The sequence below is a fragment of the Xenopus tropicalis genome, chromosome 6 (assembly GCF_000004195.4).
Source record: "Xenopus tropicalis strain Nigerian chromosome 6, UCB_Xtro_10.0, whole genome shotgun sequence".
Lineage (NCBI taxonomy): Eukaryota > Metazoa > Chordata > Amphibia > Anura > Pipidae > Xenopus > Xenopus tropicalis.
Window position 1 is genome coordinate 72,199,998 of NC_030682.2, and position 25,950 is coordinate 72,225,947.

The 25,950-nt window shown below is 42.9% G+C and overlaps 1 protein-coding gene across 1 annotated transcript in view; it reads right to left on the reverse strand.

Moving 5' to 3' along the window:
• slc9a3 (solute carrier family 9 member A3) overlaps nucleotides 1-25,950 on the reverse strand; it is a 250,521-nt gene that overhangs the window by 114,851 nt on the left and 109,720 nt on the right. Inside the window, exons 5-8 of the mRNA XM_031903807.1 lie at nucleotides 25,526-25,703; nucleotides 17,302-17,522; nucleotides 15,300-15,502; nucleotides 11,462-11,551 (exon numbers count right to left, since the gene is read on the reverse strand). Coding sequence (XP_031759667.1) covers nucleotides 11,462-11,551; nucleotides 15,300-15,502; nucleotides 17,302-17,522; nucleotides 25,526-25,703 — 692 coding nt within the window. The remainder of the gene's footprint in view (nucleotides 1-11,461; nucleotides 11,552-15,299; nucleotides 15,503-17,301; nucleotides 17,523-25,525; nucleotides 25,704-25,950) is intronic.

The following is a 25,950-nucleotide window of genomic DNA, read 5'->3' on the forward strand; positions in this document are numbered from 1 at the left end:
GCGCGTTGGGACGCGCCGGAGAGGGGTGCACACAGGAGCGCGCTGCACAGGAGGAGACCGGGGACGCGCCTGAAGTTAGGGATGCGCGCCGGTCTCCCGGTACTCCTTACAGCACCCCCCCTCTCAAGAGCACCCACTGGGGGCTCCCAAGGTTTCCCGGGAAAATTTTTGTGGAAAAGCTTTACCAAGCGTGGAGCATGAGTATCTTTAGCTGCCACCCGCTGAACATCTCTCCTCAGGACCAAACCCCCTCCAGTGAATAAGGTATTGAACATTACCTCTAATCTTGCGGGAATCTACAATCTCCTGGACCTCAAATTCTTAATGCCCATCGACCAAAACCGGAGTAGGGGGAGGAGAAGCAGAAGAAAAGGCATTACAAACCACAGGTTTGAGGAGGGAGACATGGAAGGAGTTCGAAATATTCAAACTGGGAGGGAGCTCGAGCTTAACACAAACAGGATTGATGACCTCCTTGACTTTGAAAGGACCAATGTAACGAGGACCCAACTTAGGGCAAGGGACACGTAGCTTGATATTCTTAGAAGACAGCCAGACGAAATCTCCAACTGCGAAACAAGGGGCAGGTCTACGATGTTTATCTGCTGCCTTCCTTTGACGGAGAGATGCTTTCACCAAAGCTGGATGAGCAGACGACCAAATGGACTTGAAATCATGAACGGCATGAACTAGCACATCCACCTTGAGTACAGAAGGAGGTAGGGACAGAGGATTCCGTCCATAAACACAAACAAATGGAGAAGAACCTAACGCTTCATGTTGCAGATTATTATGAGCAAATTCAGCCCAATTATCATGGTTTTGAGAGATAAAATAACAAAGAAACTATTCGAGGACTTGGTTGGTTCATTCAGTTTGACCATTACTTTGAGGATGGTATGCTGAAGAAAAGTTTAGCCCAATTCCTAACAATTTGCAAAAGGACCACCAAAAGCGGGAGACAAATTGGACCCCACAATCAGATACAATGGATGACAGGAAACCATGAAGACAGAAAATCTCTTTAATGGAGATACTTGCCAGGAGAGCTGCAGACGGAAGCTTCCTAAGAGGAGTGAAGTGGGCCATTTTGGAAAATCGATCTACGACTAGCAGGATTGTAGTAAATTCTGCTGAAGTCCATCGATATATCTGTCCAGGGTTGGCTTGGAACAGGCAGTGGATGAAGGAGACCACAGGGCACAGACAGAACATGCGGAAACATACTGGGAAACATCTTGAACAAGAGAAGGCCACCAAAAGTATCTGGAAATTAGATTGTGTTTTCTTAACCCCTGGGTGGCCAGCAATCTTAGAGGAATGACCCTACCAGAGGATCAAAGAAACCTTAGCCTGAGGGACGAAAGTCTTACCAGACGGGCACTTTGGCGTATTCTTAGTAGCTGACAGAGCTAAACACACAGGAGCCACCAGTCATTCAGGAGGAATGATAGGACAAGGAGGAACTGAAGGAGCCTCTTCCGGAGACAGGGATCTGGACAGGGCATCAGCTTTGACGTTCTTGGACCCAGGTCTGTAAGAGATAAGTTGAACCTAGAAAAAAATAATGCTCATGTGGCTTGTCGTGGGTTCAGTCTTTTGGCAGAAGAAATATATTCTAGGTTCTTATGGTCAGTAAGAATTGTAACGGGCTGTAAAGCACCTTCTAGGAGATGATGCCATTCCTCCAAGGCCAATTTAATGGCCAATAATTCGCGGTTACCAATATCATAATTTCTTTCGGCAGAAGATAACTTCTGGGAGAAAAAGGCACAGGGGTGAAGAGGACCTTGAAAATCAAATCGCTGAGATAAAATAGCACCTACCCTACTATCAGAAGCGTCAACCTCCAAGGTAAATGGACGAGACGTATCTGGATGGATCAAGACCGGAGCAGAGATGAAAGCCGACTTTAGAGATTCAAAGGCCTCTTGGGCCATAGGAGACCAAAGTGACTTGGAGTCCTTGCGAGTGAGAACTGTGATGGGGGCCACGATCTGGGAAAAATTTCTAATAAACCTTCTGTTAAAGTTGGCAAAACCCAGAAAACGTTGAAGGCCTTTAGGCCTACAGGGGTAGGCCACTCAGTCACAGCAGAAACCTTGGCAGGATCCATCTCAAAGTCGGAGGAGGAGACAATATACCTAAGGAAGGAGATTTTAGACTTATGGAACTCACACTTTTCCAGCTTAGCGTAGAGATTATTCTCTCTGAGACGTTGTAGCACTGATTTGACTTGAGGAATGTGTTCCGTCAATGAAGAAGAGAACACCAGAATGTCGTCAAGGTAAACCACAACACATGATTGCAACATATCACGAAAGATGTAATTAATGAAGTCTTGGAAGACAGCGGGAGCATTGCATAGGCCAAAGGGCATGACTAAATACTCGTAGTGGCCATCACAGGTATTAAATGCAGTTTTCCACTAATCCCCCTGGTGGATGCGGATCAAGTTGTAAGCACCTCGAAGATCAAGTTTGGAGAAGACCTTTGCGTTCTTTAATCTGTCAAAGAGCTCAGGAATTAAAGGAAGTGGATAACGGTCCTTGACAGTAATCTTATTGAGACCCAGGTATGGACCTGCATGGTCTGAGACTCCCATCCTTCTTTTGGACAAAGAAAAAGCCAGCAGCCGCAGGAGAACTATATTTTCTGAGGAAGCCCCTGGAGAGATTCTCCTGGATATATTCTTTCATGGCCTGAGTCTCCGGAACAGATAATGGATACGTTCTGCCACTCAGAGGCATAGTGCCAGGAACCAGTTCAACAGGGCAATCATAAGGCCTATGCGGCGGGAGAGTCTCAGCCTTCTTCTTTAAAAAACATCACAGAAGTTAGAATAGCATTTAGGCAAAGGAGAAGGATCAGGCACGACAGACGAGACATGGAGAGGCACGACTGGAACTGGCAAACACTTAGAACGGCAGGAGGAACCCCAAGCAGTGAGGTCACTAGTGGCATAGATTGTGTAGTCTGAGCCACGGGAGACCGAGGGTAAGTGGGGTATTAGGACACTCAATAATTAGAAAAGAAATCTCTTCCGAGTGTAACCAACCCACCCGTAGTTGCAGCAGCACGTGGAGGAAGTTAATAACCCAGGAGATACCGGATCGACCGCTTGAGCAGAGAGTGGCACCTGGAGAGTCACTACAGGGAAGCGACACTTCTTGACGAAGGAAGAATCTATGAAGTTTCCTGCTGCCCCGGAGTCCAGGAATGCTTGACAAAGGAAGGACTTAGAGCCAAAAGACAGAGTAGCAGGGACAAAAACTCTAGAAGCTTGCGAGTCTGGGAGTGAAACAATTCTGCCTAGGAGAGACTCCCCACTCGAACCTAGGCGGGAGCGTTTCCCTGACGTTGAGGTTTTATGGGACAGGCTTTAAGTAGATGACCACTCTGACTGCAATAGAAGCAGAGACCTGCAGACCTTCTTCGGGTTCTCTCCTCTGGAGACAAACGAGTGGCCCCTAGCTGCATGGGCTCCTCAGCTTGAAGACTCGGGGTAGAAGAAGATTCAGGAAGCAGCACTGAAGAAGCTGGTGACCTGCGGACCCGTGACTTCTGGGACTGTCTCTCCTTGATTCTGGAGTCAATGCGGATGACGAGAGACACCAACTGCTCAAACTGTGTAGGCAAATCTCTAGCGGCCAATTCATCCTTGATGCCTTCATTCAGACCTTGCCAGAAGGCTGCGACCAGGGCCTCATTGTTCCAAGAAAATTCAGCCGCCAAGGTACGGAAATCAATGGCATATTCCGCAGCAGACATAGCGCCCCAAGTGATCTTCAGAAGGCGGGTAGAAGCATTGATCTTCCGGCCAGGGGCATCAAAGATCTCTTGAAATGTAGAAATAAAAGCCGAGGAGTTGTGGACCAAAGGATCGTCTTGTTCCCACAGAGGGGATGCCCAGGCCAGTGCTTTACCCTGTAGCAATGCAATTATGTATGCCACCTTGGATTTCTCAGAGGGGAAACTTGACCTCGACAAACCTCAGGATCCCCCACATAGTGCATAGGAGCAGGAATCTTTGGCTCTGAATACTGTGCCACAGGTGGTGGGATCACTGGGGCGGAATCCGGAGGTGACAGAGCAGAAGCACCTTGCGCTCCTTGGAGGGCATCCAGACGGGGGGCAAAAAGTTGAAGGGACTGGGAGAGATGAGCTTGTTGAGCCTCCTGGAACTCCAGACGCTTGAGAAGTGCTTCCAGGACATTCTCCAAGGAACCAGTAGCGGCTGTGTGAGAGGGCTCCATGTTGGCCCAAGCTAACTGTTACAGTCTGTATACTTAGGAGCCCGGAAACTGCCTGGAATAACCCCTTAGGTACAGCAGGAGAGCCCTGCCGACCCCGGTGTTCACCGACGCCCTTTTGGGGTCCCGGACTTTCTGCGGCGGGATAGACAGAGATCCTACATATGGCCAAGGTTATTCTCCAAAACGCAGTACAAAATGATTAGACGAAATCAGAGTCAAGGTCAGGCAAGGGTCAGTGGCAGGCAGCAAGGATCGTATATCAGAAGACAAGCGGATAATCAAACACAAAAACAGCTTAGCAAGGCACCAGGAATACAGAACCAGCTTGGGCAAGGAAACACTTTTAAAGTTTGAATTTGGTGGCAAAGTGACGCCAGCACGTCCGTTGACGTCATCGCGCAGCGCCGGGAGATTATAAAGCTACTGCGCATGCGAGCGCTTCTTGCCAATGTGCGTCGGGACGCGCCGGAGAGGGGTGCGTGCAGGAGCGCGCTGCACAGGAAGAGACCGGGGACTGGCGCCCGGTACGCCTTACAATAAGTATTTGAACACTCTGTGATTTTGCAAGTTCTCCCACTTAGAAAGCATGGAGGGGTCTGAAATTCACATTGTAGGTGCATTCCCACTGTGAGAGACAGCATTTAAAAATAAAATTCAGGAAATCACATTGTATGATTTTTAAAGAATGTATTTGTATTGCACTGCTGCACATAAGTATTTGAACATCTGAGAAAATCAGTGTTAATATTTGGTACAGAAGCCTTTGTTTGCAATTACAGAGGTCAAACGTTTCCTGTAGTTCACACACACTGCAACAGGGATTTTGGCCCACTCCTCCACACAGATCTCCTATAGATCTGTCAGATTTGGGGCTGTCGCTAGAGATGTAGCGAACTGTTCGCCGGCGAACTAATTCGCACGAAAATCGGGTGTTCGCAAGTTCGCGAACTTTTCGCGATGTTCGCAATTTTGGGTTCGCCTTAGCTGGAGCCAAATTTTGACCTCTCACCCCAGAGCCAGCAGATACATACCCAATAGTCCTTTTTATTTGCTTTTATTTTCTGATTACTGATTACAACAACGTATTTTTCAGAGAAATGTTTGCCCTTGATCCCCCTCTGGCATGCCACTGTCCAGGTCGTGGCACCCTTTAAACAACTTTAAAATCAGTTTTCTGGCCATAAATGGCTTTTCTAGGTTTCAAAGTTCGCCTTCTCATTGAAGTGGGGTTCGCAAAGTTCGCACTTTTCGGCAGAAGTTCGCGAACAGGTTTGCGAACTTTTTTTGGGAGGTTCGCTACATCTCTACCTGTCGCTGAGCAACACAGAGTTTCAGCTCCCTCTAAAGATTTTCTATTGGATTTAGGTCTGGAGACTGACTAGGCCACTCCAGAACCTTGATATGCCTCTTACGGAGCCACTCCTTGGTTATCCTGGCTGTGTGCTTCGGGTCATTGTAATGTTGGAAGATCCAGCCATGACCCATCTTCAATGCTCTGACTGAGGGAAGGAAGTTGTTGCTCAAAATCTCCCAATACATAGCCCCATGCATCCTCTCCTTAATACAGTGCAGTCATCCTGTGTCCTTCGCAGAAAAGCACCTCCAAAGCATGATGTTACCACCCCCATGCTTCACAGTAGGGATGGTGTTCTTGGGATGCAACTCATCCTTATTTTTCCTCCAAACATGACGAGTGAAGTTTAGACCAAAAAGTTCTACTTTGGTCTCATCTGACCACATGACTTTCTCACATGCCTCCTCTGGATCATCCATATGGTCATTGGCAAACTTCAGGCGGGCCCGGACATGTGATGACTTGAGCAGGGGAACCTTCCGTGCAGTGCATGATTTGAAACCATGACGACGTAGTGTTCTACCGACAGTGAAATTTGAAACTGTGGTCCCAGCTCTCATCATGTCATTGACCAGCTCCTTCCCTTTTAGTTCTGGGCTGATTCCTCACCTTTCTTATCATCAGTAATACCCCACTTGGTAAGATCTTGCATGGAGCCCCAGTCCTAGGGAGACTGACAGTTGTCTTTAGCCTCTTCCCTTTTCTAACAATTGCTCCAACAGTTGATCTATTTTCACTAAGCTGCTTGACAATTGCCCCGTAGCCCTTTGCAGCCTTGTGGAGGTCCACAATTTTTACTATTTTGGTGTCTTTTGACAGCTCTTTGGTCTTGCCCATGGTAGTAATTGAAGTCTGACTGACTGTGGGGTGGACAGGTGTCTTTAAAGAGCTCAGACAGGTGCTACTAATTTAGATTAATGAGTGGAGTAGAGGTGGACTTTTTAAAGGCAGAGTAACAGGTCTTTGAGAGCCAGAATTCTTGCTGATTGCCAGGTATTCAAATACTTATGTCTAGCAGTGCAATACTTATATTCTTTAAAAATCATACAATGTGATTTCCTGAATTGTTTTTTTAAATGCTGTCTCTCACAGTGGGAATGCACCTACAATGTGAATGTCAGACCCCTCCATGATTTCTAAGTGGGAGAACTAGCAAAATCGCAGGGTGTTTAAATACTTATGTTCCTCACTGTATATATTTATATATATATTATATATAGATAAATATGTAACACGAAGTCACACACATTTCCTAAGCCCACGCCCCGGTGTATATAGGTGCACAGGGTGTGTGATGTGCAATTGTCTAATATTGGGGACGCAGTTCACACATCCACATACTGGAAAAACATATAGGATCAGGCAACGTATGACATGTGAATCGGCCAATGTGGTATACATTATAAAATGTCCATGCGGATTACTATACTGCGGCAAGACTGTCAGACAATTAAAGGAAAGAATAGGCATGCACCAAGCAAGCATTAGGGCCGCCCTAGATCCAGAGTGGGCGACTAAAATCAAAAAAATGGAGAAACATAAGCAAGATATTGCCCAGCAACCAGTTGCTAAGCACTGGGCTGAGGCAAAACACCATGCCTCCTCCTTTCGGTGCATGCCGATAGAGCAGATTGAGCTACATCCGAGGGGAGGCGACAGTGGTAAAAGGCTTCTCAAGAGGGAGGCATTTTGGATCAGTGAATTAAATTGCGTGTATCCTCAAGGTTTAAATGGAAGTTTAAATTTGAGTTGTTTTCTTACATAGATTAGCAAGCTTCAAAATATTGATCAGAGATATGTTCTGTATATAACTTTGTAGTATTTCTTGAATGTGTCATATATGATTTTATTGATATACAATTTTTGAGATGGTATTATAAAAAGGCATTTTTTTCTACAGGTATCTCATGAATGAACTTTTTAACATGGACACTAATTGAGCTCACTGATGCACTAGTGACCACCGTATGGTGAGAATGTACACTGCACTTTATAATTTTATAATTGTATTTTATGGTATTACACTTTGATTATTTATAACAAATTATTTATAACAAATATTTTATATCATGCGATTATTTATGATATGCGATTATTGCACTTTGTTGGAGATTTTACAGAATCACTTAGGTCATGATATAATAAGAGATATATATATTTTTGAATGGATATACACATGCACAAATAATGGGCACACATTGGACTATTCAAATTTGTACACGAGTAACCACATTGGTTAATTGCATAATGGTTAGAGAATGGGGATTGGGCACCTATTTTCACATGCTAGGGTATAATGGTATTTAGATGTGATGTGATGCACTATTGTTTTTTATCCTTGAGAAAGGTCCTAATAAGGACCGAAACGTTGGTTTTAACAATATATCTACAATAAAAAAATTTTGATGAAACATTGAAGGGTGTGCTGGCCACAGATGATTATTTTCTATATATATATATATATATATATCAGTCCTGATGGTGTCTGCACTCCAAGGCTTTTAGTATTCTGTGGGGTGCACAGCCAAAATCTGAGTATTTAGCATGAAATAATCCATGGCCGGCACACCCTTAAAATTCAAAAAAATTTTTTATTGAAAACTCATTGTTTAAAAACCAACGTTTCGGTCCTCATTGATAAAGGTCCTAATGAGGACCGAAACGTTGGTTTTTAAACAATGAGTTTTCAATAAAAAATTTTTTGGAATTTTAAGGGTGTGCCGGCCATGGATTATTTCATGCTATATATATATATATATATATATATATATATATATATATATAAATATAAAAACGAGTTGCTGGAAAGCTGCACACCATAAAATACAGATGATACCTGGGTGCCCGTGCAGAAAATGTAGATACACAAGGTTAGAGTGACAGCACTCGTAGGTAGTTTTTCATGAAGAATCACAAAAGGTTTACATAAGAAAATTTGAGGCTTTATTCAGTCCGACGTTTCAGTTCCTGTCTGGAACTTTCATCAGGGACAGTAACATCTCAGAGTACTACACACGTTTTTAAACACAAAAGGGCGCCAAGGTTGTTGCTAGACAACCCCCAACAAACACAGAATGTAACAAATAATTGTGAAAACAAATAAAAAAGCAAAAAAACACACTACAAACAGTGCATCAAAGTCAAGGAATGTAAGGACAATGTTTCCAGAGCTTATTGGTATGTAAATGAAGAGACCTCCCGGAGTGGAAACAATTGGTCACTTTGACTCATTTCAAATGTGTACAAAATGAAAAGCCCCAACCATTCACACCACCCCTAGTGCTAGAAAGGAGCCGCTGACATAGAGGGAGTACCCCCAAGGTACGGAAACCAATGCACATTGTGAGACTGGTTGCCTCGCCGTTGCTAGGCAACCAACCCCGTAGTAGCGACAATGGGCACACCTATGCAGTGAGCTTAGCGTGTGCTGTCTACACTTTTGGTCCTGCTTTGACGTATACGCACTGCCTGACATACCGGGGCTGACGATGCCCGCTCACTACTACGGGGTTGGTTGCCTAGCAACGGCGACGCAACCAGTCTTGCAGGAACAGGAGGGGATTTCCAGGATAGTGCAGAAACGGAGTGAGGTTTTTTTTTTCAAGGCGCCAAGCAGGTTTGGCTTAGCCTCCCCTAGCCTTAGTGAAAATCCATCTATGCTGTTAGGGTTTCTTCCAGTGCTGGCAGAGGTTGATCCTTTTTCCAGCAGGATTTGGCCAAATCAATGCCCCTGGCCAAACTGAATCCAAATTCTTAAACTCATGTGAATTTTTGTCACATAAACACAGAAGTTGAAATTTTTTTGCTGTGTGCTTCTCTTTAACCCCTCCTCATCCTAATTTGCATATTCAAATTCGAATTTGGTTTAGTATTCGGCCAAATCTTTCACAAAAGATTTGGGGTTTGACCTGATCCTAAAATAGTAGATTTAGTGTATCCCTAGTATTTTGGCCTTCCAATCACAGTAAGGCCTTTTATTGACCCTGCCCCCCTCAGTCTGGTTGCCTAAGCAAACAGGTTTTCTTTGAGTACTTGTATGAATTCTTTGAAGTTGCTAGTGTAATTCTTATGTTTTTTGTTCATGACTTTGGGCTCTGGCACACGGGGAGATTAGTCGCCCGCTGCAAAACTCCCTGTTCGCGGGCGACTAATCTCCCCTTGTGCCAGAGCCCTTAGGCCTTCTTCCTTTGATTAAGTATCTGAGTACCCACTTATTGCTTCTGTGAACTTCTGTATACAACTTGGCTTTCTTCTGATCTTGCTTCTAATCTGCTTTTACTGGCTCTGACTCTGATACAGTCTAAGCCCCTGGCAGTGCAGTAACTGTGTGCTTTACCACAGCGTTAAGCAAGTACCTGTTGTTGTTCTTAATTTAGCTGTGGTTATAATTTGTCCTGAGCACGCTGCAGCCCAGCTCTATCAGCTCAGCAGCTCCTATTACACTGCAGCACTGTGTAACTGGGGCCTACTCTAGGCAGACACTAAGACAGGGAGAATTTCTTATTGTTTAAAGGCCAAGTTGCTAAAGGGTACCAGCAACTGTAACCCTGAACTCTTTTCCTTACATTGACTGGCTAAATATTTTATAATTTTTATGTATTTTTGGAATACAATTCTGGGAACTTTATTTACCCACACATTAAGGGGGTAATTTATCAACATTTTTTTCGCGATTTGAGTTCTTTGCTCTAAGATTTGAGTTATGGTTCAAAAACTGGAATGTCTGTTATTTATTAACTGTAAAAAAACAAACAAAATTCCAAATTCAAAAATTCAGCAACTAAAAGCTTGCAAGTTCATGTAGAAGTCAATGGGAATTGTACTAGGCAAAATCAAGCCATTTTTTTTGAGTTTGTATTCAAGTTTTTTTTATTTGAACACATTTTTCATATTAATAAATAAGCAAGCATTTGAGTTAATAAAAATATAATGCACTGTTGCCCTGCACTGGTAAAACTGGTGTTTGCTACAGTAACACTACTATAATTTATATAATAAGCTGCTGTGTAGCCATGGGGGCAGCCATTCAAGCTGGAAAAAAGGAGAAAAGGCACAGGTTACATAGCAGGTAACAGATAAGTTCTGTAGAATCCAATTGTGTTTTATCTGTTATCTGCTATGTGCCTGTGCCTTTTCTCCTTTGAATGGCTGCCTCCATGGCTACATAGCAGCTTATTTATATAAATGATAGTAGACTTTCTGAAGTAAACACACAACTTTTACCAGTGCAGGGCTGCAGCACATTATATTTTAGTTACTTTTATACACTTTAATTTTTTGTGTTACTGTTCCTTTAAATATACAGTAATTATTACAATGCAAGGAGTGGCTATATGAATTACTAAGTATTTAATTGCAAGGCTGAAGTGCTGTTTACAGAGCTCTTATGGTCTCTGGGTTTTGCATATGATAAAAGCTTACTATTAGCCATTATTACTTAACTGAAACACATGCCCTATGCCACCTTCTTCTGCAGCTAAGTGATAAGGCTTTTAGTTGATTTTACTACATATTTTACCCATATACATTTAATTTGAGATTATAATGAATAATGTACCCCCTACTGTAATTCATAAAGATATTGGAAGTCACGTAACTCCTTGGTGACTTATAATTTCTTTATATTTACAGTAGGGGCACATTATCCACTATTTTATTCACAAATAAGACCCTCTTTACCAAAGTACTAGAAAAAAGGACCCCTTGAAATATTTTCATGTGGGACCCTATTGGAAAAAAAATTACAAAAATACATTATTTGCTACATAAGGGTTAGACTTCATTGCTATCTGTTTTGCTTAATGTGTACTGGGCCACATTATTTCTGAAAAGTATATAAAAGCATCCTTACTCTGCTGTGCAGCTTCTCATTAAGTTTTCTTTCCCGGTGCTCGCTTCTTTTCACTTTTAACCATTGCACCAATGGCTTAATTGTTAAGCCCTGTTGAAATTATAAAAGAAAATGTAGATTAATTTAAAAAATATTATCTCTTTCCTTTATATATTATTATGACAGTCAAAATTAAATCTATAACTTGTCAGGCGTGCTCCAGTTAGGAGCACTCTGCTTCGCGTGGAATTTAAAGATGGAGGTGGCCATGGCCACAATGGCATTGCGTTGGTGAGCTGCATAGTGATGCGGCACATGATGTCATTGCTCTTGGTGCAAAAATTTAAAACAAGAGACCTGAGTTTAATGTCTGAGTATAGTAAGCTTCTGGGTGCGCTGTTAATTGTTTCTTCTGATTGATCTACCATCTGTGCTCTCTACCAAGGAACCCTGCATTCCTCCACCCCCACACTACAGTGGTGATCCTCAGGCTTGCAGGGGGTTTGTGACTCAATGCCTAATCTAGTTTGAACTCCAACCCTCATATTATGCATCTGAACGCTCTCTAGAATGGGCAAATCCTCTCCTGGAGAAGAATTCACCTCTAATCATCCTTAAAAAAAAAATCCTTCTTGGAGACCTACTGGACTCTTTGATTGGAAATGTATATGCATTGGCTAGCACTGCAGTTGCCTGACCTGGACCATGCAATTGAGTTTCGGACACTGGGCGTGGAAACTGCCTGGAACAATGAGGCCTATGTGGCAGCCTTTTCACCAGACACTCAAGCCTTTCTTGATTCTGGGGCAGGAGGGGACTTCATGGGCTTCTGCCTTTGCCAAGTATCTTGGTATTCCCTTGGTATTCTTATGGCCACCCCCTTGCGGGTGTTCATGATTGACTACAGACCCCTGACTTCTGAAATCATTTTTTAAAACTACAGAGGAACTACCTCTCCTTGCTCTACATAAGGAGAAAGTATCCTTTCTTATCATCAGTTGCCCTTTTGCTCTAGTGGTGTTGGGGTTACCTTGGCTCTGGTTACATAAATCTCTCATTAATTGGCCCAATAGTCGAATCTCCCGCTAGAGAATTGCCTGCTCTCCTCCAGCATTCAACATTCTGTTGAATTCCATGCTTTACCTTATGTATATAGGGACTTTTCAATTGTTTTCTGCAAAAAAATATGCTGAGACTCTTCCCCCTCATTGTTCCTACGATTAACCTATTTATCCCATTCGTAGAACCATGCCCCCCAGAGGCCATACCTATCCAGCTCTGAGATCCAGGCCATGAATAAATACATACAAGACAACCTATAACGTGGGTTCATTTGGCCTTCAACCTCCCCTGCTGGGGCTGGATTCTTCTTCTTAGAAAAAAAGGATGGTGGTCTTCGTCCCTGTACTGATTACAGAGGTCTCATTAAGATAACCATAAAGAACTGTTACCCCTTGCCCCCTCATTTATGAACTGTTCGATCAATTAAAAGGGGCAAAAGTCTTCTTTAAATTAAGACTTTTTGGGGCCGACAACTTGATACGGATTTGTGAGGGGGATGAGCCTTCAACACCAGAGATGGGCATTATGAATATCTAGTAACGCCCTTCGGGCTCTGCAATGCCCCTGGCGTCTTCCAAGAATTTTTTTTAACATCTTTCGAGACCTTCTGGGACAGTCAATGGTCATCAGCTAAAAAAAAATATGCATATTCGAAGTCCCCAAGATTCCCTTCCTTGGCTATGTGATATCCCCTAGGGTTTGAAATGGACTCAAAAGTCTCTGCAATCCAGGACTGGCCTCTTTCTTCCAGCATCAAGGCTATACAGAGATTTCTTGGCTTTACCCTAGAAACTTTTAAATAATTAAAAGACTCTTTTGCTTCCACTCTGGTCCTCAGACATCTTGACCCTCTTCAACCCTTCTACAATGAGGTAGATGCATCCAACATTGGTGCAGGACCCATTCTGTCGCAAAGACAAGTCTCTGACTGGAAATCACATCCATGTGCCTACTTCTCTAAGAAGTTTTCCCCTGCAGAACAGAACTATGACATTGGAAACGGAGAGTTGCTAGCTGTAAGGTTAGCTTTAGATGAGTGGTGACACCTCTTTGAAGGCATCCTATTACAATCCTGACGAGTCATAAAAATCTAGAATATATCCAGGCTCTGAAAAGGCTAGACCTTCGGCAGGCTCAGTGGGCACTCTTCTTTAATTTTATCATTACTTATCGCCCTGGCTCCAGGAATGGAAAGGCAGACACTCTATATAGATGCTTCATACTGCAGGATTGTCACTATGAAAATAATTATCCTGTGCAGGATTATTGCCTCTTTGTTTACACAGTTTGCCTCTCAGATTCAATCAACACAGTCATCTGCACTTTCTGACACTCCTATAGGTATGGCCTCCTCCTGAGCTTCAAAATTCTATGCTACAGCAGACCCACAGTTCCAAACAAGCCAGGCATCCTAGGGTAAAAAAGACTTTGCAGCTACTAAATCGTCTGGTTTGGTTGCCTTCTATTTTAAGAAGATCTCAAAGACTTTGTTGCTTCCTGCTCTGTCTGTGCCTCTTCCAAACCAAACCACTCTCTCCCTTATGGGTTATTGAAACCTCTTCCAGTTCTCATCCTTTGATTCACTATTTTTAGATTTTATTGTTGAATTACTACATTCCAAGGGCAACACAGTTATCTGGATGGCTTCAGTAAAATGGCACATTTCATCCCTCTATGCTGAGGAGCTGCCTTAGCTCTTTATTCAGAATGAGTGACAGCAAGATTAAAGGTCTGACGCATTGCACAGTCAGCCATACTGTATGTATGCAGTTTTGGAACAACACTTCCAATGTACTTACCTCTGTTGTGGATGTGAGTGAATTGCCACTTTAGAGACTTGTGTTAGAGCCTAGCAGGAGCTAGCGGGGTCAGATAGTTTACGGGGAGGAGAACAGTGGAAGGATGATGAGAGGCAGTAAGCTGGGTGACAATTAGAAAATCTGGTGTGGGGAAAAGGAAGGGCTGCTCCGGGGTTTGTGCATTCCAACAGATTTGCCAGATTGTGTGAAGAAGATGGGAGCATGAACTCTGGACTAGGGGTTCTAAATGAGACTGATCTCTCTAAGAGCCGGAAGACCAGTTTCTCTAGTAGTGGTGGGGAAGAGAGCAGAGCTAAGCCTAAACAGATTGCAGCTATAGGGGATTCAATTATTAGGAGTGTAGACAGTGTAATCTGTCGTCTGGAGCGCTACAAATGAACAGTTTGCTGTCTTCCTGGTGCCAGGGTTCGGCATGCGGTTGATCGTGTTGACAAATTATTGGGTGGGGCTGGGCATGACCCAACTGCCTTGGTACATATTGGTACTAATGACAAAATGAATGGTAGGTGGATGAACTTAAAAAGTGAGTTCAGGGATCTAAGCTCTAACATTAAGGAAAGGTCCAGTGCCACGTGCAAGTTTAGGGAGACAGCGGGAATTAAGAGAGCTCAATGTGTGGCTAAAGTCTTGGTGTAGGAAGGAAGGGTTTGAGTTTCTAAGAGACTTCTCTTTGGGGTACAATCTATATAGCCTTAACAGATTGCACCTCAATGGAAGAGGTTCAGCTGTGCTAGGAGAGAGAATGGCTAAGAGGCTGGAGGAGTTTTTGACTGTTCATACGTTTTTAATACACGATTGATCTTTTTGGAATATAACTCGGTGTTGGTGGTCTTTTTTTGGATATTTAAATCATTTACCTTGCACCCAAGATAAGAGCTGAAGCAGAGTGCCACCCTGGATTTGCTATATATATATAAATATATATATATATCATTTATTTTTTTGGGGGTTCTATGTACAACACTATACATAAATACCTGAAAGATGACCGTGAAGTATACAACAATTATAGTTGTGCTGACAAATAAGTTCTTTTCTTTAACTCGGTTTTCATCCAATAATGCCACTAAAGCAAAGGCCACAGCACCACGGAGACCCCCATATGACATGACAACTTGATCTATTATCTCCAGCTGAACCATTCTGTAGCGGTTAAGAATCCACGTTTGAAGGACAACACCTTGGAGAACAAGAGAAGGAGGTTCTGCATTTAGACTGTGTATTTATGTAAAACCATTTTTTGTAAATTCTAAATTGAATATTCAGTTAATAAAAGAAATATTTAAGTGAACTCACATAGCAATCAAATAAAAAACAAGTTTTTGTTTTTCTTTTACCATTGCGTCATATGACAATTTGCTCAAAAATAAGGCATAATATGCCACATTTTCATGCCAAATATTATTATTAATATCCATACCATTCTGTTTTCAGTAATTATTTTTGAATAAAGACACAGGAAATGTATATGGCTATACAGGCTGAAACAGACTACCACCAGCCCAAAATAGTGACTGTCTGTGGCATCCTACAGCAGCCACTCTAGCATTTGTCAGAATTCACAGTTTGGCAGTCCAAAATCAATCTTTGCATTTAGCCAAAAATCATGTCATATTGTATTTCAAGAGACAGACTGCATATTAGGGTAAGCTCACTAATACCAGACACTGACTCCCCCTCAGAATAAAAAAAGAGGCTGCTATCATCCAAAAATCTGGACCCCTGAAATAGAAAATACCAGGAAGAATGCTCAAAGAGAGACAAATAGAACCAGACTTGATGCAGACCCATAATTCTTTTTGAGGTTCAGTGACTGTAAAAATTGACATAATGGGGCCGATTCACTAAAGTGCGTTTTAACGTGCGCTATTTATAGCGTGCATGAAAAATTTTATTGCGTCAAAATTTTCGCGTCTTAACGCACGATTCACAATAAGCATACTTGCGCTAATTTACGCGCGATACTGCATGCGTTATTTAACTTGCGAAGACTATTTTCGTGCGGTATTTGAGGGTACATGCGCTAAATAACGCACGCGTATAGTCGCCGCATATCAATAGTAGCTTATAAATAGTGTATATAAATTGTCGCCGCATATAAATAGTGTATATAAATAGTAGCCACATATAAATGGTAGCATATAAATGGTAGCATATAAATAGTAGATGCTTATAAATAGTAGCCACTAGTGATGAGCAAATGTGTTCTGGTTATCTTTGGTGAAAAATTAGCAAATCTTTCGAAAGATCCACGAAACGGCAAAAATATTGTGCGGGCAAAAAAATTGTTGCCCGCGACTATTATTTTTTGACGCCTGAGTCAATTTTTGGACATGCGGTGAATTTTTGCGTGGCGAATTTTTTCATGTGTTTTGCCATTGGCAGATTGTCACGTCCAAAAATTTGCTGTGAATCCATGCCTGGCGAAACATTTCATCACTTGTAGCCGCATATACCATACACGCCAATACTTGCTGAAAATTACTGTATTAAAAATTACCATTTCGCTGCAAACTGGCGGCTGCATCACTCTAGGGGAAACACATACTTGAATAAATAACACTGCAAAGTCCATATTTTATTGCCAAAAGCTCATTAACTGTACTTTTCTATAATTATCGCCTGCCTGAAGTAGGTGTTAATTTTCGCATAGCCTAATGCGATATTTAGCGCATCTAAGTGTTTGTGAATCTTGCGTTAGTATTCTTTTCTGTGCTCTAATTAACGCATGCGTTAAACTACCGCATGCGGTCGCGCGAAAAATAACGCATGCGATATGGCGACTTAACGCACGCGATAATACTATAGTGAATCGCGTGCTAATTATCGCGTCTATTTTAACGCAAAAAACCATGCGATAAAATTTATCGCACTTTAGTGAATCAACCCCAATGACTGTAAATGGCTTTTAAAAATGAATAAACAAATCTTGGTATTTTATATACTGAATAAAATTCACCAATTTGTAAAAAGACTTACCAATCACTCTGTAAACAGAGATGAAAACTAAGGTTAAAAGTATAAAAGCTGTGTTCCATGTCCAAATATGTGGGTTAACAGCTGATATTCCCAAAAACATGAAGACAATTGTTTCAGCACCACTTGCCAACATTTTCATTGTGTATCTCACAGTAGTTGCTGATTGTTCTGATATGTTAGCTTTTACATATTTCTGACAGAAAATTCCACAAAAAGTAATTCTGGAAAAAAGAAATCAGTGGTCAATGTAGTACTAATACATTGCATTTCAAAATGTAACAAACTAATATAGGTATAGATCTTGTCCAAGATTTTCCATGCTATGAACCAATTACCCACTATTATAAAAAATTTTTGTGTCATAAAATTGCTTGTCTCAAGATTTCACCATGTGGTTCTACAAACAAATAAATACAGAAAAAAGCAAACAAAAGGAATTCTGGGAATGAATTCACATGGTGACTCTACCTAAACTCATCAGAAAACCCTGCACTACACTGATGAGCCTCAAGAAAGGTGAAACCGGTCTGTAGTTGGAGATCTGATCAGCTATTATCCTGGCTTCAGATTTAAACCTAGTGGGTGAGCTGTAGTCTATAGGATAAACCCATGTAAATGGGATTTTTTTTAAGAGTTTGGAAATAATTAACGAGAAAAAGGAAATAATTTTCAAAAATTGGACTTATTTGCTTATAATGGAGTCTATGGGAGACGGTCGTTCCGTAATTCGAAACTTTCTGGATAACAGGTTTCCGAATAACGTATCCCATACCTGTACCAAACAGCAATGCTTTTTAGAACTTAGCAGTTTCTCTAAAAAGTTATGTCAAGTATCTGGCATTTACAGACTCCAAAAGGAAGTTAGTGGATATTGCCCCTGAGATCACATTTCAACACATTTACTGCATTTTTGTGGGGTAAAAATAACAAATACACAAATATGCTGACCTCCTCAAAACCATATTTCTTCTGCATCCCTCCATGTCAGTACACATGGGTAGCATCGCCCCTCCCCCACAGGAGGTAGGACCTATACCAAGCCAATTAAAAAGAATCCTGCCCTATAAGACCACCTGACTTCCTCCTCACCACTGTTATTTTTTGGACAGGTAGGTAGGTAGGATCTCCATCCTCACTTTTTTTTTCTCTTCCTTTTTATTTTTTACTTCTGTGTAGACACAGAGTGATGTTTCCCGGGTAATGGAGAAGAATTTACCTGATGCCCCATATACGCAAAATGTTCAAATTGATTGGGAAGAAATGCAGGCATGGGCATACCCTTGGTCCTAGCCTTGTGCTAAAATAGCCCCCCTGCCCTACACCCAACTACGCACAGTATTCAAACTGATGCCTATTGGGTAGGCTACAGGTGTGGGTTTTTTTCCACATTTTTACTTGTAAGCTAACTTAGCCTCCATTTTTTCCTATGTTTTTTTTTTGCGAGGCTTTAAGGACTCCTGCCCTGTGAAATGATTGATTAAGGGCCATAGGTATGGATATGGGCTAGTTTCAGCCTAGCTTGAATCCGGTGAGTATGATTCCTCAGTTTCCATTATGTGTCGTAACACTCCGTGCACTGGGAAGCTTGCATACGAATTAGCAATTACATCCCTCAGCTGAAAGCTGTCAGGGTTCTTGCTGGAGGTCCCATCCTGCAGACGTTCACTTTCATCTGGTAAGGTGCATGTGCTTCTTTTGCTTATGTGTTATTGTGAGCCTGAGTCCTCTGTGCAGACACAGTGGGTATTGTGCTCTTTATTAGACCAGTTGCTTCCATAGCTGTTTGGTGTTGCACTGCTGCAGCAGTATGGTTTCTCCTTCCTCTCTCACATTGTGTGCTCACTATTAGCAGCCTTCCCCAGGCTTTTACTGGAGTTAGCATTCTGCTGACAAGCAATGCTTTCAGGTTAGCTGCTTGTGTATTGCTGGGGCACTTTGCTAACTTTTGCTAGCTTTTTATCCTGCACCTGAGTCCTCTGTGCAGACACAGCAGGTATTTGTGCTCCTGATTTTACCAGGCACTTCCAGCACTGGTTCGGGGTTGCGCTGCTCTAGCAGTATTGTTCTTCCTTTTCTTTCTGTTATATTATGTGCATGTTCCCTATAAGCAACCTTCTCGGGGTTCTAACAGGGATTTGCTTTTTTCCACCAAGCCAGTGCTGTCTGGTAAGGAGCTTGTTTTCCTTTGGGTCTTTGACATTTTAAGCTTTATTGTGAGCCTGAATCCTCGGGGCAGACAGGTGTACTGTGCTTTTTTACAGTATTACTCATATGTTTCTCCATGGAGATTTCTTTTCTATCTGGTGGCTCAGGTGTGAGCCTAGTTGTAGTTCAACCTCTCCCACTGAGTGTTGGTAGCTGCCTGGTTCCCATCCTCCTTAGGAATCCCATGTTTGGGTGGATAGGCAGTACTACTACCTCCTTTCTATCTCCTGTGTCTGCTGGCCCCTATTTTGGCCCTTGGCCCGCGTGTCCGCTGGCCCCTGTTTTGGCCCTTGGGCCGCGTGTCCGCTGGCCCCTGTTTTGGCCCTTGGCCCGCGTGTCCGCTGGCCCCTGTTTTGGCCCTTGGCCCGCGAGTCTGCTGGCCCCTGTTTTGGCCCTTGGCCCACTGGTGTATGTTGTGGCCCTTGGTTCGCTGGCGTGCGGCTTGGCCCGCGTGTCTGCTGGTGTGCGCCGTGGCCCTTGGCCCGCGTGTCTGCTGGTGTGTGCCGTGGCCCTTGGCCCGCGTGTCCGCTGGTGTGCGGCGTGGCCCTTGGCCCACGTGTACTCTGGTGTGCGGTGTGGCCCTTGGCCCACTGGTGTGAGGCGTGGCCCTTGTCCTGCGTGTCAGCTGGTGGGTCTGCTGTGCATGGCCGTGGGCTCTGGGTGGTCTTTGGTGACCTTGGTATATTTGGCGACTAGCCCTTGATCTTGCCTGCTTGGGCTTGTGTGGTGCTGGTCCTTGCCATTGCCCTTGGCCCTTGTGTTGTCCTATGGAATTGAGTGGTTATGGGCCCTTGTTGTGGCCTTTGACTCATGCATCCGGGGGTTTTGGTTGGCCCTTTGCTTGCATGGCTGCAGGTCCTTGCTGTTGTGGCTTCTTGTCCCTGGAGGCTTGTGGTTGCTGAGCTTTTCCTGGGGGATTGGCTCATGCGTTAAACTGGTCTCAGGATAGCCTTTGGTGTTGGAGACCGATTTTGTTTGGTGTGGCCCTTGGTGCATGTGGATTCTGGGCTTTGCCTTAGTTATAGCCTTGTGTTGTCTTTTGGGCCATGGGCATGCATGAGGGTCTGCTCTCTGGCAGTTCTAGAGAAGACTAGGGTCATTGCCTCCTGGGACTTCTGGTTCAGTGCTCCAAAAGTTGGCATGCTTGCAGCAGGAGTGCTCATACATGGATTCACATTAGGTGTTTGGCAATGTTTGGTTGTTTTGGTGCTATGGTGTGTGTGCTAGCAGCCTTCCCTCTCAGGGTTTTGTCTGTGTTTTTGCATTGGCACACCAGTTGTGCATTCAGGCCAGCTAGCTTGTGCCACATTGTTTTGATATGCATTGCCTGGCCTCTGTGCCATTGGCTATATGCATTTTGACATTTTGGTTCAGAATGGTGTGTTGTTTTAGCATCAGCAGTTGCTTGCACAGTACTTATACCAGTGTTGCCGGTTCATTAGCTTCTTATGTTCCCCAGTTTGGTTGGGCTTAGTGGGCTTTGAGTGCTGCAGTGTCTCTATACAGTTGAACTGCATGTTGCATCAGCGTTTGTTGGGTCTTCTTTTGGTAGGTGTAGATGGTTGTCCACTTTTTTGTGAGCTGCTCCCATTGAGCTGTGGAGTAGATGCTTGCAGGTGACAAGCTTTATTTTCTAGTGCCACTGTTTGGGGCTTAGGGTCAGTTTCTTAGCCCCAGCACTAGTGGGTTTATTATCCTAGTTGTTGCCAGTTTCTGGTGTGGTAGTCTGGCCTGCTGGCTGTGCTAGGATAGTGATATTTTTGAGCTGGTTTTGCCAGGATTATGGTTAGCTGCAGTGAGCATCTGGGTCTTGTGAAAGGCCCTCTGGTCTGTGAGGGTACCCTTGTCGCAGGGAATGTACATTTTTTGTTTTGGCTTGCTTTTCTCTCATTAATTGCAGTAGTTGGAAAATTAAGCTTTGGTTGTTAGCCACTTACCAATACCTTGGGGGGATTGTTGTTGTTCTTTTGGTTGTTCAGCATTCTTGTCTCATTTTTAGGGATTCATTAGTGTCCCTGTATCCTCTATGGGATGTTGGCCTTGTTTTTGGCCTTTATAGCTCTTTTGGGTTTTGTAACTTTTTGTTTCCCGCCCCTTACTGTTTTGTGGGGCATGGCTTGGTAGATCCCATGTGTGCTGACATGGAGGGACGCAGAAGAAAAGGAGAATTTCACTTACCTTCTTGACGTAAATTCTATTTCTTCTAGTCCCGACATGTCAGTACAGGTTTCCCATCCCAATTTTGCTTCCTGTACTGCTATGGCAAATGTATAACAGTGGTGAGGAGGAAGTCAGGTGGTCTCAGGGTCGGACTGGTCCCGGTGGGCCCCGGCCTTAGTGGGCCCCGGCGGCCAAGTCCGACCCTTGCCGGCGCTCCCCCAACTGACTGTTCCTCCCCTGTCGCGTTCAATTTATACGCGCTTGGGGAGGACGTCGGGTGGGGGCCCTGCGGGGGGTTAGGGGACATGGCTGGCTGCAGCCCTGCACCCCCCCAGTCCGACCCTGGGTGGTCTTTTAGAGCAGGATTCTTTTTAATTGGCTTGGTATAGGTCCTACCTCCTGTGGGGGAGGGGCGATGTTAGCCATGTGTACTGACATGTCGGGACTAGAAGAAATAGAATTTACGTCAAGAAGGTAAGTGAAATTCTCCTTATTTTTGGAAAGTACACATTCAAGTGAATTCAGAATGAATACCCAGGTCTTTCTATTCCAAATTACAGTCGCAATGCTTTCCCACAATTGTCGGTTTTGATGAAAACCTTGAAAACTCCTCAAAGCTTCCATTTTCAAGCGCCTCATCTCCCACATAGCATTACGTATGGCCTCACCACCAATCCGGGCCTGATTAAGTACCAAGAAAAAACGTCCTAAATATGAAAGACAAGGGTCCACTGAACAGTTTGATCCCCATTGTGCATGGGATTACCAAAGTATCTGTCATTTAGAGACCCCAAAAGTAACTTAGTGCATACATATTTCATGGCATATAAATCAGGCAGTATATTTTTTGGTAGTAATATACAGGTCCTTCTCAAAAAATTAGCATATTGTGATAAAGTTCATTATTTTCTGTAATGTACTGATAAACATTAGACTTTCATATATTTTAGATTCATTACACACAACTGAAGTAGTTCAAGCCTTTTATTTTTTTAATATTGATGATTGTGGCATACAGCTCATGAAAACCCAAAATTCCTATCTCAAAAAATTAGCATATCATGAAAAGGTTCTCTAAACGAGCTATTAACCTAATCATCTGAATCAACTAATTAACTCTAAACACCTGCAAAAGATTCCTGAGGCTTTTAAAAACTCCCAGCCTGGTTCATTACTCAAAACCGCAATCATGGGTAAGACTGCCGACCTGACTGCTGTCCAGAAGGCCATCATTGACACCCTCAAGCAAGAGGGTAAGACACAGAAAGAAATTTCTGAACAAATAGGCTGTTCCCAGAGTGCTGTATCAAGGCACCTCAGCGGGAAGTCTGTGGGAAGGAAAAAGTGTGGCAGAAAACGCTGCACAACGAGAAGAGGTGACCGGGCCCTGAGGAAGATTGTGGAGAAGGACCGATTCCAGACCTTGGGGGACCTGCGGAAGCAGTGGACTGAAATGGCATGTGCAGGAAATGGGCTAAAGGTGCCGCATTCCCCAGGTCAAGCCACTTTTGAACCAGAAACAGCGGCAGAAGCGTCTGACCTGGGCTACAGAGAAGCAGCACTGGACTGTTGCTCAGTGGTCCAAATTACTTTTTTCGGATGAAAGCAAATTTTGCATGTCATTCGGAAATCAAGGTGCCAGAGTCTGGAGGAAGACTGGGGAGAGGGAAATGCCAAAATGCCTGAAGTCCAGTGTCAAGTACCCACAGTCAGTGATGGTCTGGGGTGCCATGTCAGCTGCTGGTGTTGGTCCACTGTGTTTTATCAAGGGCAGGGTCAATGCAGCTAGCTATCAGGAGATTTTGGAGCACTTCATGCTTCCATCTGCTGAAAAGCTTTATGGAGATGAAGATTTCATTTTTCAGCACGACCTGGCACCTGCTCACAGTGCCAAAACCACTGGTAAATGGTTTACTGACCATGGTATTACTGTGCTCAATTGGCCTGCCAACTCTCCTGACCTGAACCCCATAGAGAATCTGTGGGATATTGTGAAGAGAAAGTTGAGAGACACAAGACCCAACACTCTGGATGAGCTTAAGGCCGCTATTGAAGCATCCTGGGCCTCCATAACACCTCAGCAGTGCCACAGGCTGATTGCCTCCATGCCACGCCGCATTGAAGAAGTCATTTCTGCAAAAGGATTCCCGACCAAGTAGTGAGTGCATAACTGAACATAATTATTTGAAGGTTGATTTTTTTTGTATTAAAAACACTTTTCTTTTATTGGTCGGATGAAATATGCTAATTTTTTGAGATAGGAATTTTGGGTTTTCATGAGCTGTATGCCACAATCATCAATATTAAAACAATAAAAGGCTTGAACTACTTCAGTTGTGTGTAATGAATCTAAAATATATGAAAGTCTAATGTTTATCAGTACATTACAGAAAATAATGAACTTTATCACAATATGCTAATTTTTTGAGAAGGACCTGTATATGGTAAAAGTGGGAAATAAGTAAGTTGACCCCAGAAAACCAAATATTTTCAGAAAATACACATTCTATATATGAATGCCACTGGCCTACTGAACAGTTTGATGCCGGTAAGCATAGATTTACCAAGCTATGTGGCGTATAGAGTCACTCAAATGAAATTAGTGCATAAGAATTTTCACGTCTGACCCAATATAAGCACCCAGTATGTATATTAAGTGCCATAAGACCCCATAACAGTTCAGAGACCATAGAAAACGACATATTGTCCAAAAGTACACATTCTGATAAAATACATCTTCCTACTGCAAACTACCAAACTACAAAGCTATGCTAAACCTAGCCTTTTTTTTTTTAATGACATTTCTGAAAATTGTCACAAAGCTTGTATTTTACCCCATTATATACCCCACATTTCGTAATGTATCAACATAAAACATTCAAAATATGAATTTCAGGGGTCTACTGAACAGTTTGATGCCCAATATGCATAGATTTAACAAAGTAGGTGGCATTCAGAAGCACCCAAAGGAAAATAATGCATATGAATTTTCACATCTGACTCACAGGCTGTATCAATTTAAGCACCAGGTATGTGCCATAAGACCCCCTAACAGTAAGAAGACCCTAGAAAATCATGTATTTTTCAAAAGTACACATTCTGCCTAAACAAAAATGGGTAAATACATATTTCTACTGCAAACTACAAAGCTATGCTAAACGTAGCAGTTTTTGTTCTAAAAATCATCCAAAAATCAAGATTGCACTATTATGACCATTCCTTGGTACCTAGGACCTGGCTAGTTCTTACCCAGACAGTTGAAACATGCTTTACACAGGGCATTTTTTTTTAGGTGGGCCTTTACTTTAGGAAGTGTTGTATTTAGGTCTGGTGTGTGAAGTCACTTTTACCACAATGCGCCTGGTTGACCCCTCACCACTGGTAGTCTCTGGCAGCTGAGGAGCCTATATACAGTATAATATGGCCCTGGCAGTATGATGGAAGAAGGGTTAATCACATTGACTTCACACACAAAATAGACCTGAGGTATTTTACTTTGGGCTCACCAGCACTGACCACTGGAACATTTGGGATGTTATCCAAATGGCACAGGACTATCTGCTTCCTACACTCTGTGTTTATACTCTCAAAAGCCCCCTGTCTGCAGCTTTTTAAGGTTTCCACTAAAGTTGAGGGGAGACAGCAGGTAGCTATTATTGAGGCTTAGCTGTCCTAATTCTGTCCTGATTCTTGTATGCTGGCTGCTTCAGTGTTTAAAACTCAAAATGCAGCAGTAGAAAACCACACTTGCACACAAAAAATAGAGCAGCTACATTAGTCAATAACTGAAAAAAAGGCATTGTAACCCTGATATGTTATTACCAGGGAACCAGACATGTTCAAACCATCTTATACTCACGCAAGGATTGCAGAAAGTGAAAGCATCTCTGAAGTAAGATAAGAAAGATATGAAATAATAAAAATAAATCCAGGTTCAATAATCCTGACATGTTTGGTGAATCGAGTAACCAAGCTGAGAATATATGCAAAAGCAATTCCAATTAATGTTCCACCGATGCTTACTACAAAAAATGACACTGGAAAAGAAAATAAATAAAAAATTAAATATATTAATTAGGAATCCTAAACAAAACAAATACATTTTTCAGTTATATATCAGTGCTTGCACTGAGAAAAGGAGATTTTCTTACCTGAAAAATCTATTTATCGTAGGCCCGTACTGTCAGTTCAGGAAGACAGGGGTTAAATTGCTCCTCTCTGGAGGCAGGACAAACTACTTGGATATTTTGAGTCTCCTCCTCCTTGGTGGCTTCACCTCTTCCT